Source organism: Apteryx rowi, unplaced genomic scaffold, assembly GCF_003343035.1.
Source record: "Apteryx rowi isolate R43461 unplaced genomic scaffold, aptRow1 scaffold_27, whole genome shotgun sequence".
Lineage (NCBI taxonomy): Eukaryota > Metazoa > Chordata > Aves > Apterygiformes > Apterygidae > Apteryx > Apteryx rowi.
Window position 1 is genome coordinate 933477 of NW_020449085.1, and position 18122 is coordinate 951598.

The window sequence follows — 18122 nt, forward strand, 5'->3', positions numbered from 1 at the left end:
CAAACCACTCATCAGCCATGGTGTTTCCTGATGCCGTCGGAGCACCGCAGCAGGGTCGGTGCCTCAACGGGCGCCACYGTCCGAGCGCAGCCCGGCCCAACCCTCGCGCCCGTCCAAACTGCCTTCGCCTTGGGACCRGCACCCAGCGCACCCACGGGGCCCTGCTGCCACCAAGCCCAGGACGGGGGCCCCACGCGGCCGCAATCACTGMACCCCACTGCCAGGGCAGGGAGACCTGGGGCAGCGCGGCGGTGACTCCCATGCTGCGAGCCGTGGGGCAGGCGGGGAGGGGCCCTGGCCCCCCACCTCCCGGCGGTCGCCGCTCTCACCCGGGTTTCATACTCAGTATAAAGGGGGCTTTTGGAGGTCCTGCTGCTTGTGGTTGATTTGGTCTTCGCCTTCGGCCGTGGGGGAAGAGGGGCTGGAGCGGCACCCAGGGGAGCCCTGGCACCCTGCGGCGAGCAGGGCAGAGGCAGGCGCAGGCTCGCACATGGGTCCCGGTCCTCCACCATGACTCTCAGCWCTGCCAGGGCCGGGCAGAAGTCACGCTCGCAGCATCCCAACATTGACCGCAGCCCATTGCTGCTCAGCCCAGGTTGTCCTGGCCATGGACATCCCGTCCCTGAGGTGCCCTGGGATGATGGAGCTGCACCCCCAGTTGTCACCAGCCCAGGGCAAACCCACGTACCTCCTGGTGGCCACCAGCCCATGCACGGTCAAGGGAGCGGAGATGCTCCACAACCCCTCGCTGGCAAAGGTCCAGCTGCCCATCCASCACCCTGGGGCAGGAAGGGGCTCGAAGCCACCGTGGCTCAGCACCCACTTTTACCCAGTCATTCCCCCCTCTGCCAATTAGGCACAGCTAAATTAGGGCCCATTAGTGCATATCTGCCTTGAAGAAAATCTTCGGCCGTTAGAGGAAGCGAGCTGAAAAACATCGTTTTAGGGCTCAGTAGGAGCTAAAAACAGCAACTGCCTTGGGCAAGGGCTGGGGAGCAAGGCAGGAGAGCGCCCGAGCAGGCGATGCCCCGCGGGCGACGCAAAGGCGCTAAGCGGGGACGCGGGGACCCGGGGCCTGGCGCCGCGGCGAGGGAGGAAGAACGAGGGAGGAAGAACGAGGGAGGAAGAACGAGGGAGGAAGAACGAGCGAGAGCCACAGGGCGAGGAGGGGCCCGGGGAGCTGAACAGCAAAGACCCGCCTGCTGTTTCCCAGCAGAGGAAACAGGGGACGTCGAACGAGGCTGGCACGTGACAAACCCGAAAACCACAGAAGAAAAACACCCATAAAAAAATAAAAGAAAAAAGAGACGAGCTGATGTAGTTTCAAAAGCGGTAATACAACCCCAAAGAAGAAAAATCCACCGGATTTTTCCCCCCGAAGGCGAGGCCACGCGTCCCCGAACCGCGAGCGCCTCCGCGAAACACAGCACTCGGCGCCACGCGCTTCCTCGTGAGAGCTTTGTTCTTTAATATGCGAGGGGTTAATTAGTTCATAAAGTCGCTTTGTACAGCCATACAGCATATGCTTCAGAAATATTACACAAATTGCACTTTATACATATGACGGCCTTATTCCAGAAGGAAAGAAAATAAYGTTAATTAAAAAATTAAAGAGAACCTGCGGACGTGACATTACAGCTTGCCAGCTGGCTGTGTGACTGCACCCCCACGTGGCCCTGGGGGGGGGCAAGATAAATCATTCTCCTTTATATAATTATGCTTTTATTCTTTTTTTTTTCCTTTTTTTTTTTTAACAGGTAAAATTTATAGAGAGTATGACACAGGATAATATATCCTCTTACAATACATACTTTGTTTTTAATTTACACTCAGCATACTTATAAATTACTTAAAAAAATTTCCGTTAAAAATAATAATTAACCATACGCAGCCCATGTCCTTTCCAGTAGTAAGTACATTCACTTGGTACAAGGAGCGGATCATCTCCGAAAAACCTACCGTTCACCAACTGCCCGAGGGGAGCAGCCAGGCACCCGGCTCGCCGTGGACGGGAACGAAACTCAAGGTTGCCCTGCTAAAACCATCGATTCCCCCCCGCAATTCCCTCCAAAAAACAAAGAAAAAAAAGGAAAAAAGAAAATAATCCATAAGGGCGAAGGAAAATGGGTGGGAAAGGTTCTGGCTGAAAGCTCTTGGGTTGGAAAATGGGAAAGGAAGGCGAAATCTGGGAGGCTGTGGCTATTCCCGCGAGCRCTCAGCGCTGCCCTCTTGCTCCCAGCCCCGGGGAGGATCGGACGCGGCGGGCGGCTAATTCTCRTTCCCTTTTGGCTTTCCGTAAATCCGCGCTCGCGCTGAAGCTCAGCCTGCTTCCCCGGCCGAGGAGCAAGGAGCCGGCGYGCCGCCGCTCGCCCCCTTTCCGGCGCCCGGCCGTGGAGGCAACGCTGCAAAGGGGCCATGAGCTCTGCTGCCCACCTGGAGCAGCTGCTTTCGCAGGAATTCGGAGCAACATGCAACGAGCTGACGGTGCAAAAAGAGCCTTCAAAAATAATAATTATATATATATATATATATATATATATATTTTTTTTAAAAAAAGACCAACCTTTGTCTCAAGACAAACTCATCGCCATCCATACAACCGAAAAGGGGAAAAACCCGTCCCTTATTCCGCTCTGAGCGATGCCGCGCAGCCGCGGCGCGGCCCCTCTTGCCGGGCTCCCTGCAGGCGGACGCCGTGCATCCAAAGAGAGTTTTTCCCAGAGCGATTTCGCCGACGGACCCAGCTTTTAAAGCACAGCCGTGGCTGGAAAGAGCAGTGCCCCATGGCACGCGGCGCATCCTGATCCGCGAGTCCGGCAGTGGAGAGCGGCCGGCCTTCCCGGTTTTTCCCCCTTTTCTCCCTCGCCCTTTAGCCCCGCAGAGCGCAAGGGGCCTGAGCCGATCTTTCTTCCGGCTCACGTAGCGCTGGCTTAGCTCCGCTTGCAAGATCCCGACTCGGAGGCGGCACTTAGGCCATGCCGATGCGAGCTCGGAGCAAACCGAGCRCCCTGGCGGAGGGGTCGGCAGTTTTAGAGGGCAAAACCGAGGCTCTAAACGTACATTTTCAGTGCAGAGCAAGTCAGGCGCGYGGCTCGGGCAGGCGGTGCCCGAATCCAGCCCCTCTTCTAGCCTCGCCGGCAGCAGCGGYGTGGGCCGAGACGGCCGCACGCCGCCACCAGCTCCACTCGCCTGCGCTTCCCGGCTCTTTCCCGGCCACCTCCTGGAGGATTTGGGGGCCTGAGAGGGTTTCCCCAGGAACTTTCCACCTTCGTAACCACCACCCACCTTCCCGACGGTTCTCGATCTGGTCCTAAAATGCCTACAGACCTTTCCATCGGTTGAGCTGGACTTACTGCTCAGACCCACGGGTGTCAGCGCCGAGACTGTAATAGCTGTTCCCACGCCGGCACCGCTCTTAACGTGGCTTAAAGCACCTTTTATCATTGCAAAAAATAGAGGGGGGGRAAAAAAAGGCAGATCAGGCAGGAAGAGCTGGGGGCCGAACTGCGGGGAAAGAGTAGCTAAAGCCACCRCTAAATCTGGGAAGGTGCACACGGACCTGCTCCCTGCTAACCGGGAAGCCGGATAACCCCGTTGGCGCCTTCCCGAGTCGAGTGGGCAGCACTCAGATTTGGCGCCGCGCTGCACCACGGAAGAGTCGTGGGATAACCCCAGTCCCAAGGTGTGGGAGGCAAAATCACTAAGAGATATCCAGGAAGACCGAAGTGCCGGGGTTTCGCCCCGTTTCTTGGCGCTCGGGTGCGAAAGCCCAACCAAGCAGCCGAACGGGAAGGTCCCGGCCAGCACGTCTCCACCCAAGTGCCGCCGCGGGGCTCCTAATCCCTCCTTCCTTTCCACAAGAGCGGACGTGGCGTTGGCCTGCGCTCCTCTGATGGATGCCGCGGGATTGCCGGGCTTTGGGATAACGGCTACGGGCGCAAAGGAGCACGTGGGCTGATGGAGAAAGACAGCGGGTCGGGGGGGATTAAGAGCCAGGTCGTTAGCTAGTACTGATAATTAGTCATGCCACGGACGCTGCTTCTAAGCCGTGCTAATCATATTTTGACAGATTTCTCTTAAAAAATAAAAGCGATGCAGTGCCGGGCATGCAAGTGGCAAGTGATGGACCACCAGGAGCACGGGGCCACCATGGCACGAGCGTCCCACAAGGGACCGGTCACAGCGGGGTGCCGGAAAGGAGTCGCTAACCCCTCCGACGCCCAAAGCTCGGTGCACCCGCGAGCAACGGCCTCGCGGCTTTTCCCTGCGCTCTCCCCCGCTTTCCCTCTCGCGGCCTTCTGCCCCGGCAAGAACGTTCTGTCTGGGGATGGGGGGAAAAATGAGTTTAAAAAAAAAAAAAAAAAAAAAAGATGTATAAAAAAATATATTTACAACAAACTTCAGTAACCAGAATATAAACAAATATAGCTTCAAGTAGTCCTTGATTATTATTATTATTATTATCATCATTTTTTAATACTGATGGTCTCAAAAGAGAGAAAAAGTTGGTTAGGTCACATTGGGAAAGATTACTTTTGGCAGGTTCCCTTAACGCTTTTCCATGCTTTTTGCTTTAACGGCGCGCGTCAAGCAGAGACGTTTTCTCCGCACGAGCCGGGCTGCRTGGCGGAGCCGCTCCTGTCCAGGGCCATCGCAAGTGGCCCCGTYCCCACGGTCAGCGCGGCGGACTCGCGATGCACGTACAGGTTTTCAGGCTTGGCTTCCTAAAGCTTCCGCCTATCCRCAGCGCTGCTCTGCGCCTCGGCGGCAGGACTAGCTATGGCTATCGGCAATTCGGCACAAACGTTTGGCTTSGCGCTAACCGGTGGCGTCGATTTGATTTGTTTCTTTTTTTCCTCCTGCCCTGACGGATCGTCGCTACCGACAAAAATCCCCCAAACGAATCTCGATCCGCTCTTTCCGCYGCGGGCTCGGGCGGTGCTGCTTTGAGACACGCTCCGGTTGCTCGAATGGGAACGGCAGCTTTTTATTTTTGCCGGACGACAACGTGGAGCGCGTGATAAATAGCTCGGGGGAAAGGGCTCCGTCCACCGTGCTTCCTCGTGAAGAGTTTAGGCTTCAAGCCAGCACAAAAAAAAAAAAGAACAGAAACAAAACAAAACCACAAACGGGGGAGTCCTGCCGGCGGCGGGAGCAGCTCCCGGCGCCGCGGCGTCTCGAGGCAGCCGGGACGCCAAACGGAGCTGCCCGGGAGCGGGCCGCCGCTCGCCGCGCCTCCGCCCCCGAACCCTGGCAGGGCCTCGCTTGCCCGAACGTTAAAACCAGTTAAGGCCACTGCTGAAACGGTCCCCGACAGACTGCGAATACGAGTTAGCGCCTCCCTCGAGCGCTGGCGGCCCGAGGCGTTAGTGAGTAAAAGCGTTGCGCGGGGCAGCCGGCGGCAGGTTCCCCCGGGGCGAGACGCTCTCGCTTTTCACGGACGGGCCGCCCCGGCTCACACCATGAACTCGTTGCTCCCGAAAAGGACCAGCTGCTGGGCGGCGGCGCAGTCGGCCTCGGCGCCGCGCTGGCGGCCCGCCGCCGCCGCCGCCGCCCCTTCGGGCGCCTCCTTGGCCCTCTGCGGCGAGTTCTTCACGTTCTTCAGCTTCTGCTTGCCCTTCTCGGGGTTGAAGGTGCCGCGGGTGGTGAACTGGGGCCGCTCGTCYGGCGCCCTGAGCGGCGCCGGCGGCCCGTCGAGGCCGCCCTTGGGCTCGGCCGGCTCGCCCGAAGCGGCCGCCCGGTAGAAGGGCGACTTGGAGTACATCTGGAAGCGCTTGCGGGGCAGGTGGGGCAAGCAGGAGGTGGACGACTGCGACGAGGAGGAGAGGGCCGAGTCCGCCGAGTCCGCCGAGTCCTGCTGCTTCCTCGGGTGCCTCCGCAGGCGGCTCGTCGCCTCCGGCTTGACGGGCCGCAGGGAGCCGAGGGCGAAACTTCTCTCTGAGGGGAAGGGACAACAGGCAGGAGAATTAGCTGCCCGCGCCTGCCCACGCCGCGGCGCGTTTCAGAGCACAGAAGAGGCGAAACGTTCCCACCTCCGTCTCCGCGGGGTATCGTTTGCATCCCGGCGGCTGCCTTGTTTACGGAAACGCCACCCAGCGAGCGCCCAGGACGCGACGTACCCGCAGCAACGCTCCCCTCCCCGCCAGCCGAAAGCAGCTGCACGGTTTGCAACGCCGGGAGCGGAGGCAGGTCCCGCCGCCCGCGGCGTTCGAACCGCGATGTTGCTTCGGGATAAGGTCTGCCGAGGGCCCTGCTGTACCTGCCACCGGACGCCGCCTTCCCRGAGCGCTTCGCCTCCCGCGGGGATCCGCGCCGCAGCACCGATTCGAGGCGCGAGGCRTCTCGGCCGCGCCGCGGGACGGTCTGCGCGCGAGCTGCCGGCAATCAGCAGCATGGCAGATGCGTTTCAGCCCAACAGGAGGGAGAGGAAGCCCAGCGTCTCGCGCTAAAAGCCCGCCGCCATCTCAGTGGCTACACGTAAAGAACGGGCAGCTTCACGACGGAATAATCTAACCCAAACACGTCTGGTTATAGCGACGCTCAGATTTACCTGAACGGTCTGAGATCGCTCCTTCGGAGTCAAAGTTCAAATTTTCGGAGCTGTCAGCGGTGCCAATAGAGGCTTCGGACTCCAGAGTTTCRTCGTCGGAGGCCCGCGGCTCCAACGTTAGCATCTCGAACGTTAGCTCCTCCCTGCAAAAATAAACCCCGGGTGATCAAGCAGGACCCAAAGGGAGGGGAAAAAAGGAAAAAAAGAGGATGTGTGTTTGTGAAGACATCATGCAGGGTAGAGTGAGCACCTGAGCACAACCACGCTCAAGTAATGCCCAAGCTTAAATACAGATATTGGGCACCAAAGCAAAGAGCTCTCTTAAACGGCTTGTGTCCAGGGCCAGGGAGCTTCACAGCTGAACAAACCCACCCCAGACTGGCCCTAGCACTTGACATCGGCCTCTCGAGCTGCCCCACRGCTGGTGCGGGGGGTAGGAGCAAAGGAGGAGCCCAGCCTTGGCCTGCTCCCCACCAGCTATTTCATTTGCATTCCCCCCTAACGCTGCTGAAAGCCCTTTGCACCACACACGCGGCAGCATCCGTCGCGACTGCAGGAGGAATGGATGCAGTATTTATCGTTAGCTCGGTGGAGTCCTGTCAAGCAGACAGCACGTCCCCGGCAGACGGTAATGCRGGAGCAATTCTGGTATCAAACACAGCTCGGGGAGGATTTGAATTTGAGCTCAGAGGTGCAGCCCCGTCTCGCAYGGTTGCACCGAGTCCTTCCGCCCTCTGCTCTTTGCGACTCACTTCTCCTTCTGCAAGCTTTCGATCTGTTCGGTCAGCACCCTCTCCTCCTGCTGCATGGCCGCTTGCTGCTGCTCCGTGACATCCATCTCCATGGCCTCTTCGCTGCTCATGGTCTCCTCGGGGACGTCTGACACCGAGGGTAAGCGTACCGCGACCGGAGACGTCGGGCTGGGGTAGGTGCCGCGCCGTATGCGTCCTTTGCCCTGAAGATAAACATCGGTGTCAAGGAACTGCTATTTTGCAAGCCTGCCARGTACCGCACCATCCATCTCAGGTGACGATGGTGCTGCTCTCCCCCGCGTACTCCACTCCCAAGGAGCGGTGAAGAAAACGTCTGCCGTCATTCCTTAGGAYGCTATGTGCGTTTGCACCCCGGACACTCCAAATGTCACACCAGGTTGGGGGACATACTAGAAACTGTCTCAGTACACTTCAGAAGATGAAGGTGAAGCCAATGTACCCGGACAGCTACATGCAACTGGGACTTCAAAAATCAAGGACACGACAGGATGTGTTTCGCAAGCCCAGCCCGCAAGACGGGAAGCTCAGCCCGCCCGGTGGCAGCGCTGGCTCTGGATGGGAAGAGCACAGACAAAACGCTGGCATGCGCGGTGCTAACCCGCCCCGCTCTCYGCAAGGAGCAGCCCTCTGCATGCACACCGCGCTCGCGGGAGGCCCTGCCTGCACACGAGCACCCACGGGAGGCCAGCGCCGCTCCTGCCCTAGCCAGGGGGTATCAGGAGATTCGGCACGCAGGCAAATAGGAAAGCCAGGTACAACGTGAGGGCTGCACTTCTGGGCCCAGAGTCCAAAGACACGCGAGGGGCTGTTCAAGCACATGCCTAACAGCGTGGAAAATGGGACACAGCAGGCCGGAGCGCCGCTCGAGAAAACCCAGCAAGGAACAGTTGGAGAGAAGCAGAAACAAATGTTCAAGGGAAACAGCTTTAAGCATCCTTCAGAAATACAAGCTCCCGCAAGACCCGAATCAAACGCCTGAATTCCAGCAGACTGTGTCACCACCCTGCTGGGATGCAAGCAGAGAAAACAGTCCACGGCATCTAGCGTTTGGATGCAAGACAGAGTTAGACAAGTACAGAGCATGCAGGAGGATTTACTCTCTTCCTATGGAATCTGGAAGGAGCTTTCGAAAGCTCAAGCGACTTCACAGCACAAGCACTAGCGACTGCCACTGGGGCTTGAATCCCCAGGAGAGGAGTTAGCTACCACCCAGGCGCTGAGCTGCAGTAACCGCACACGTGCTCTTGGACTGCTGCAGATATGAAGGAATTTGATTTTGCTTGGGATGGTGGCTCATACTTAAACATTTGGGTGGTGGATACACCATCTGATCTTTCAGCTGCCCTTTAAAAAGCCCACCCCTTGACTGAGTTTAGTATTTCCAAACCACTGCAAGGGCCTCTGTGGCTTCACTCGGTGAACAGTAACTTGTATATAATTCCATTACCTACACTGATCTCATCTTTTGTACAAGAGAGCTGTAAACTAAGATCATCTGCAGYGGTCAGGTATAACGCAAGAAGTCTAAATGTTACTTTTTGCGCCTTTCATCAAATGGGGAGATTTAATGTAGCAACATGGAAAAACTATCGCTCATCTTCCTCCCATCACAAAGCTGCCTTCTTTGTTAAAACATCGATTTTGTTCCTAATGCAATGTCCCTGGATCTCACTTTCAGTTACTGTCTCATGCCCACATTAAAGAGCTCTTTGGACCTTCAGCTTTTCTCCATATAGAGCTATTTAAACCTTGCAATCAGGGCACCCCATGGTCTTTCTGATAATCCACATGCCTGCAGCACAGCTCATCATGGGAAAGGAGCCTCCCCGTCCTGCTTTGAAAGCAAAAAAGCTGTCAGAAACATGGGTGGGGATCTTTCTTCAAATGGGAACGCGCGTTTTGACATCCCTACCCAGATGTCAACAAGATACAACTCAAGCGCGAGGCAATGCTCAGCGTTTCTTGAATCTGCAGGACCTGTTGCCTTCTCAACACTACTGCACCCTATTCGTCCTCCACCCTGGGAYGAAGGCTGCTGCTCAACGCTGACCAGGGAGATGCAAGATTGACTTGTGTTTCTCCCTCCCTGCAGCTCTGCCTCCTGCCCTGCTGTAGGGGTTGGTGGTGAACAGGCACCTGGGTGACACCGTGCATGGGGATTTAAGCAAATCAGCCCTCTCCTTTCCTTACTGCTATTAGGGGAAAACTTCCAGACTGAACCAGCTGGCTTTTGCTCACAGCAGAGAAGAGCTTGCCTTCACGCCTCTGCTGTTTGTTCACCTGCATCAACCTAGCGCTTGTCCGGCCCCAAATGAGAAAGGCAAATAAGACAGCACCTTTTCAGCCTATTTTACCATGCCTGACAAGACTAGGGCTCGTTCCAAAAGCCCCTGAGCCAGCGTGCTTGCAAAACAGCGTCGGGGATTGCTGTGCGCGGTAACGGCAGCATAGCTCAAATTCTGATCTTATCCGCCTCCGAATCCTCGGCACCGCAGAGCATAAATGGGAGGGGAGAAGTGCTGTGGGCTGAAACTGGTGCTGCCCATTAACCTACTCGCGTCAAAGACGGTTTTTCCTTGCCCAGYGCATCCGCGGTACCTGCGCTGCTGCCCCAGCGAAGGGCAGGCGCTGCCGCAGGGGGCTCGAGCTGCTTGCAGAGCCCTGCGGGGAGGCGCGGGGGGCAAAGCGGGGGGTGCCAGATCCACAAATTCACCCCTGGGTGCGGGAGGCAGCAAAGTCCTAACCTTTGGGGTGCATTCGATGCTGGGAGGGTCTGAGTTTAGGTTGGGCTGCTCTCAGCTCTGCTGCAGCCCCCGAGCGCTGCAGCAGCTGCGCCGCGTTCCCYGCCAGCGCGGGCTCGGGGGTTTAACCACCATCCTCAGAAACAACGGCACCGCAAGAGCGGTCCGCACAGCGTCGCGACACTGCGTCTAAATACATCCCGGGCAGCAGCACCAGCAGTAAAAGAGAGCAGAAATCGGGGAGAAACGGGAAGGGACGAGTCAAGGAAAGCAAAAAGGAGGGAAGCGCAGAATGGGGGAAGAAAAAGAAACACCAAAGCTACGAGGGAGAGAGGGGGAATGCAAAAAGACAGGAGAGGAAGGGCAGAGTCAACCGAAGGAAGATTAGAGGCTAAGGCAAGAGCTCTGCTGCGATCGGGCAGCCTCGCCGGCCAAAAGCTGGGACATCCTGCGCCGGTGCTGTTGCCCCGCTGCGAGAAGGAGCTGCATGCAGGGGCGGCCCCGCGGCGACTGTGCTGTCTGGCACAAATTCCTACTCCCTGGTGGAGAGGGGGGACCTGAGGGAGAAACGGTCAGTCGGAGGAGAGGCACCTGCACGGGGACAAGACGGGCAACGTCACGGACAATGGCCGGTGGCGCGGGGCTGGAATGAGCGGAGGTCACACACAATGGAGGGATGCGGCTGGCACAGAGCGCGATGCAGTTAATACATACCGGGATTGAATTGCGGGTTATGCTCATAAATCTAACTGCAATTAGTACAGGTTTCTGGATTAGAGAGGACATGAAAAGGAAAGCAGAAGGTTAGAGTGCACATGCCATTGCCCCTTCCAAAGAACCGTTCCCGTTTGCCGTCGCCTCTTGCCGTGACCGCTCTCTGCTGCACCAGCGCCAAGGCACGGCYGAGCCCCAAGCTTGGCAAAGTAACTCCAGAAGCTTGGATTTAGCGCTGCCTGCAATCCCCAAAGCAGGCCCCCTGGTCCAACATGCCACGCGGGCAACAGCGGGCCTTTCCGAACGAAGAGGCCACCCTGCTCCTTAGCGGAACAGGCCGGGGCCGACCACGGCGCCGAGCGGCCGAGCCCTCTTCCGCAGCCGGCAAGCCAAACGCAGCGTACGCCCGCGGCCCGTTTGCGTGCTGGGCTCGCGGCAGGGGAGCGCGCAGCCCGAACGCTGCCTCTCGTTCACCAACCCCCCGGGAAGCACGGCAGCAGCTCAGTGAGATGGTTCGGGGCTGCCCCAAAGGCAGCGCGGCGGGGGGGTGACCCCTCTCGGGAGCTCGGCTCCGTTTCCCGTCTGCTGGGGAGAATGTTCACGAGCTCATCTGCACAAAGAGGGAGCCGAAGCAAGGCCTCGGGTACGGGCTGCTTGGTCCCGGGACCCCCTTGCGCTTGCGCGCGGAGGGGGAAACCGCATGGAGGGCTGGAGCGTGGTGGGGCCATGCCAGAGGGCAGAGCACTGCGGGGTTACGGATGGAGCTGCTCGTAAGCGGGGCAGAAAAGGGTTGATTCAACCCGGGGCCAATTTGCTCAGATTTGCAAAATAAAGCCCGAAACGTAACCACGAGCCTCTAAGCTCCAGTGACTACGTTTCTATGGCGCCTCCTCTGACAGACCATTGCCACCTCCTTTGCTGGACTCTGCTTTTGCGTAATTCTCTGAAAATGCAGGGAGCCGTCACAGGGCTGAGGATCGGGCTCTGTGGTGTCCTGGATAAGGTGGTTTGGGAGGTGCAAAGGGTTAGGGAGGCTGAAATAAGCAGGAGAAGATAAGGCAGGATTACTCTGAGTGAAAGGAGAGGACAGGAGAGAACAGAGGTGGCTGGTCAGAGCCAAAGAGTGGTCTGACTTTCCCTGCAGGAAGACACACGTCCTCCTCGGTCACAACAGATGTGCTGAACGCATGTAGCCATTCTACAAAAACACCATGGGAATACTTGATTTCCCTCTGCTGCAAATCCTCTTGTAAAAGGGAACATGACACTAATCTATGAGGATGAAGAAAACCCTCCCAGAACAGCAGGAAGATCTGATCCACGCTGTCTTGACAGGGGCAGCACAACACAACCACGTTGCGTGCACGACGCCGTCCCACATCTTACCATTGATCTGCGGATCAAAGACAGCCGGCTCTTTGCTTTGTTCTCAGCAAACTCCAGGCTGTTGATGTCCTTGAGACGAGCCTTGTATTTGTTCATCTGCTCTATGACAATTAATTCTACGCAACTGAGGGGGGAAAAACAAAGAAAAAAACAAAATTGGAGTTGAAAACAATTTGGTTTTTATCTGAGCTGTCCCCATCTGTGCCAGAGATCTGCCTCGTCTGAAAGACAGGGAGGGAGAGAACTTCTCCAACTTGGAAAGTCCTGCTCTGTAGGCTGGAAACTAAAAGGTAGTGGAAATTCCCTAAAAGGAGTGGTAATGGACTTAGGATGGATAGAGGAACTCAGACTGGAGAACTGAAGGTGAAGACCCCCAAGGATTACAGCAGAGAAACTCCTCCCCTGAAAAGAGAGACATGGACAAGGAGTGGGAAGCACAAACCCGTCAAAGGCAGGTTGCTTCTGAGGCACAAGTACACATCCCCTGACTTGTTTGCACTCAGCTGAGACAGTAACACAGCAACAACCTCATTTAGGTGTCTCCGTTGGCTTTTTAATACTATCAGGATTGTGTTTTGAGGAAAAAAAAATCCTTTCAGGGTAATAAAATTAGAGGTTGTGCTGTAGCTGAAGTCTAAGAGAGGTTACAAAGAAATCCCTCACAATGACTAGTTTAGAAGACTGAGTCATGCTAACTCAACAAAGGTAGGCAGAGGAATTGATTCCAGTGGGAATATTTTCGGCATTTAAGGCCAGAAAGGACCCCTGTGAGCACGTCTCATCTCCTGCATCACAGCGAGCACAGAAGGGCTCCATGCGATTCTCACATACGAATGTACGGTACTAGTATGGCTCCTACCGCGGGGGTCTCCAAGCCCTTTTGGGTCTTCAACAACTTTAATACATCTCTTGGAGGCAAAGCAATCTCTTATAAAGCCCCAGTAAAACATCCTTCACTGGATGATTTCCCACCACAATTCATCTCAGATGTCCCAATTATCCACTTTTTAATCTATTTAGTATGCGCTAGACTGAATCTGTGTTAAGTGCTTTCCTCTTTCTTTGTAAAATGTTTGGGATTATGTCAAATACCTTAAAGAAATCTAAGTATGCAATATTAATGTTGCTGTCCAGCAATCAAGCACATCACCTCCTCAAAACCCCCAAATAAGTAACAATAAAGATCTGGTTTCCATAAATGTGACTAATTATAAAACTACGTCAGCACAAGCTCCACGACCTCCTGCTAAGATCTGTTGGACATGAGGGGTGCAGAGACCTTATAATCAAAATCTGGAGTGCAAGCTGATCTGCTCTTGTGGATTCTCAGTCACTTAGCAATCCTTGCTTAACAACCTCTCAAGTACTGAGGGAATATGAAATAGTTCATTAAGACCCACTTAATATGCAAAACAGGACAGTGTTTTAAGTTTCCACGCTAGAGGATATCAAAGCTCCCTATGCTGGAGCCGTTTGCCCATACTAACGGTTAGCAACATTTTGAGAAAGCAGGAACTAGATGATTCCATGACAACACCATGTTCTTACGTGGTTGTTTTACTGATGTCCTGAACGCTCTGCAGCGGGTCTGTCGTATCAGGACAGCGGAGGATACAAGGAGCAAATACAATCGCCAAGGCATTAGCTGACATTCGATTGGTCTCTTCCTGGAGGGCAATCCTAAAAGAAAAGAAAAAAAGGAAAAAAAAAATAGATTCATGAAGAAGGCAGTTCCAATTCACTTCCCTCTGGGAGACAAAAGCTCCGGAAACCTCGCAGGACTCCAGCAAGGAAGGGGCTGTCCTTGGCAAGCCCGAGCCCCTGCAGCTGGCCCTTGGCGAGGAAGAGTGCTGGTGCTCCCAGGAAGGCTGGCGCCGGCCGGCCGTACCTCACGAGATGGAAGATGAGGCGCTCCAGGGTGCTGAGATGGGTGCGGGACAGCTGGTCGATGACTGAATACACTCCCCGGACCGTCTCTTTTCTCTCCTGCAGGCCTGGAGAAGACACACCATCCTCGTTAGGGTTTCAGCTGAGCCCCCGCTGCCACCCCAGCTTTGCGGAGGCAGCTCTCCGTGACCAGTAAAGAGCAGCCAGGCATAGGGCTAACCCATACAGACTAAGATAACAGCTCTCCTCCCTCGCACACCACCGTGAACAGGCTCCAATTGCCCTCCTTGCACTTCACATACTCATGGACACTACTAAACTCAGTGATTTTTTATTTAAAAGCTCGTCTGCTATAGCTGGCAGCGGAAAAATATCCTCATGGACRCAATTAAAAAAACCACATTTATACCTGTTCCTCATATTTAAAGCAAGGACTACGTTCTTAATACTTCTGCTTAGAAGAGAGATCATCTGGCTACCTGCTAGGGCTGAAATCTCCACTGGACTGTGATGGAAACACATGCCACCAAACGCACGTTGCTCTGCATAACATGGTCTGCATGTTGCTTTGCATAATAACAGGGGCCAAAAATTTGATGTCTCTCCTGGGAACCAGGCAAATGAGATTGGGCAAAACCAGCTGAGCTGGCTCCAACTGTTAAATAAGGAGTTAAGGTGCTCAGAGTAGCCGTAACTTCCCTCTGCCAAGGCGTTCAACGCCRAAGGATGTTCCTTACCCATAGCTCGCAGAAACTCCTCGTACAGTTCGAAGGTCATGAGAGGGTTGGGTAAATCTCTGAGCCACTGCTTGAACACACTGGCAATGACGTGAATATTGTAGTCATCTAAATTCACGTTGTCGATGTCTGCTCACCAGGGTTTGGCAACGGGTTGAAGAGAAAGAAAGCAAAAAAAACCCAAAGTGATCAACACGAGGCCATAAATGAAGCCACTGCATGTACAAAATACTCCTCTAAGACAGAAAACATTAAAGCGACGCCCCAAAACCACACCACATTCAGTCACGGGAAACCTGGCATCTGATTTCAGCTTCACACATTAAAATCCTGGTCACTACAAGAAGCGCGTTTCCCAGGGCAAGTGGCTTTGTGTGGGAATTGAGATTTTTTTTTTGCTGGTATCAGTTTCTGAGGAGCAATTTCCCGAAAGCTCATTTCTTTGGCCCCGTTGAACTCTTCTGAGCTCCTTACATCAAACCTGGCTGCTGTGGAGTTTTTGTCTCTATTTGCTTTGGTTTGGGGTTTTTTGTTTTCTGTTTTTTTCTTTTTTTACCTGTATCGAGCCCTTGCCGCAGCTCCTTGATCTTGTTGGTGGACCCCGATTTTCTGTAGATGCCCTCCGTGTACAGCCCATGCATTTCAATGTAGTTGATAAGCTTCTCCACCAGCACCGGCACCGCTCGCTCCTCGCTGGTCAGCCGCGAGAGCTCCACGCCGAACTGCCGAGACGAAAGCTCGGGATCGTACTGGTGGGGAAGCGAAAAAGGACAAGATTGCTTGAAATTCCTTTAAAACGGCCCGAAAGCAACGCTGGCCCAGCCCTGCGCCGTGCTCGGGGCAGACTGCCATTCAAACTGCAGCGCGTTTCAGCTGACCCAGGTTATCTGCAAGTCAAGCTAATAAAACCGTTTGCAAAGGAGGCCAAGACAGCCCTGAAGGCTTAACCTCAGCCCGACGTTTTGCAGGGCTGTCACCACGTCCACCCCATGCCAGTGGCAACCCAAACGCGCGCAGCCCAGGCTTGCTACTGAGCTGCATCAGAAAAGCAGCTCTTTAAATCAGTCTCCAGGCGTGTGTCAAGCCGTGAAAGTTCAGGTTTTCTTTGTTGAACCAAAGCACCGTGTTTATAGTATTCTCAGACCAGCAGAGCCAATGTGGCCGGGCAACAAGGCCCAGGGTGCTACTCTACCTCCCACTGCTCTGCCACAGTCACCAGGAACGATTTCAGCGCCTGAAGACGATGCATGAAACAGAATGGGTAAACCTGAGTCTCGGATACCTACATCAACTCACAGCATTGGCAACTACAAAAGATCTGTGAAAAAATACGACGTCAAAATAAGAGCGAGAAAAAAAAAAAATCCGTATCCATCAGGAAAGCCCTTTGGCTGACCGTAAATGCTCGCTGGAGATTTGACATTCAGCAAATTTGAAATGTGCTGCCCAGCCCCAGCCAAGGGATTCTGGAGCAGCTCTTGTTGTGTTCCAGTAACGAGCAAGGTGGTGGTGGACAGGTGACAGGTCAAAGTTCTCCTTACAAGCACTCTTCCATCTTGTTTTTCACATTCAAGGTCATCCTTTCACCAATGAAAACTGTATCACCATGAGAGATCTGGGAAGATTTCTGTACCGTTTAGTGCTCTATGCAAAAAACACACCAGGAAGCAGCCTTGGGAACATCTGGTTTCAGCTTCTAGTTCAAGTTCATGATCTACTGTTCAACCATCTCTTAACCTTTTAGCACAGGACCTGTTTGGCTGCAAAAACTATCATCAAATGTGATGCCACAAAAATTGCGTGTTGTTTCACTCAAACAGAGGGCCACAAATACTGGTATCAAGGGACTCAGAAATGCGAGGGTGAAGGCAATTCTGCAGCCACCAAGATGAGCTTGGCATTCTCTCAAGTCCACCAGAAGTCCGAAGAAACAGATCCGTTTGGGGACAAGGTTAAAAAGCAGTTACAAAATTGACTGTTGCCTGAAAATAAAGATTTTCTTAAAGCATAATACACAGTCTGCGGCACTCTCTCTCTCAGAACAACCCTAAAAACGTTAATCCATCAAGCACAGACGAGCCAAAGCCTTCCTATAGAAGGACCTCAAACGCCTATGCGGAAAGCTCATGTGGAGAAACCATAAATTCATTTCCTTGTTTACAGCACAACAACTTTCTTGTGTAGAAAAACCCCAAGGAATAAGAACGCTCTGAACATCTCCAAGCAACTATTTAGAGCTGTATTTGTTTTTAGGTTTCATTTCTCATGGAAGGTAACAAAAAAAGGACCAAAAGATCAACAAAGAAATACACTAATATCTCTTTCTTGACATTTAACTAATTAATCCGCATCAGGTGGTTATTCTACTCCAGCAAAATTTTCCCTGGCCTGAATTCCCTTCCTGTTTGTTATAATGCTGGGTGTGCGTCATTGAACAGTGGCCAAGGTGACAGGCTTAGACTGCAGACCCAAGAGCATTAGGACAAACTTCTTGTTTTCCTACCTAAATAGCAGCATACAGCAAAGCCCTAAGGTCTCCTCAGCAGGAGACACAGCTGCTCAGGTCTCAAATCACAGATGCAAAATGTCTAAAAGTATGCGAGGCAAGACCATATTCTTTGAAAATAAAAAATCAGAGAGCTCATGAAACTTATGTTTGTAGAGCAAAAACTCAGAGAACCCCTTCCCAGCTATTTTGCAAAGATGCAATAGATGGACTGTCAGGAAGGGGAAAAGTGCAGTAGAAATACTACATCAGAGCAAATACGTTCAAATATCCAAAAGGGAGGTCAGATTATTTCTTGGGAAGAATATAATCATATGGCTTTATGGGAGCTGTATACCCGAGATACCTCCTAGGGAGCTGATAAAGCTTTACGCACATTATTATCCCGGCTGTAGAATGCTTTTTTGAGCAAAAGCAGCATAAAATAAATGACTGCAAAAAAAAAAAAAACAAAACAGCTTGATGATTCATTGTTATCTAGAAGGACCTGCTGCATTCATTCACTGTCCTCCATACACTTAAACCTGGCAAACAATATTTAATTCACCTCTAATGAGCACCGGTGAGTGCTCTCACACCTTCCGCCCACCCTCACTCTGCTGCCGGTTCCCAGCCTCCTGCCGCCCCCTCAGCCGTGCTGCCACCTCTGTTTGGGGCGATCGGGGACCAGCAGGGTTAAGAGGAACCGTTATTTTTGCACGCGGGGGTGGGAACAAAAGCTCCAGGCTTGCAAAACCCTAGGGTTGAACATGTCACAGCAGGCCCTGCTCCTGGCAGCGGGCTGCAAGAACACCATGCAAGCATGTGGATTCCTTCGCTTCTAAAAAT

The 18122-nt window shown here is 53.8% G+C and overlaps 1 protein-coding gene across 1 annotated transcript in view; it reads right to left on the minus strand.

The window, feature by feature from the left end:
- Nucleotides 1-5455: 5455 nt before the first annotated feature.
- The window catches only part of MYO9A (myosin IXA), a 191584-nt gene continuing 178917 nt past the window's right edge, over nt 5456-18122 (minus strand). The window contains exons 35-42 of the mRNA XM_026068429.1: nt 15345-15537; nt 14789-14917; nt 14053-14158; nt 13713-13844; nt 12165-12288; nt 7303-7505; nt 6551-6693; nt 5456-5937 (exon numbers count right to left, since the gene is read on the minus strand). Coding sequence (XP_025924214.1) covers nt 5456-5937; nt 6551-6693; nt 7303-7505; nt 12165-12288; nt 13713-13844; nt 14053-14158; nt 14789-14917; nt 15345-15537 — 1512 coding nt within the window. The remainder of the gene's footprint in view (nt 5938-6550; nt 6694-7302; nt 7506-12164; nt 12289-13712; nt 13845-14052; nt 14159-14788; nt 14918-15344; nt 15538-18122) is intronic.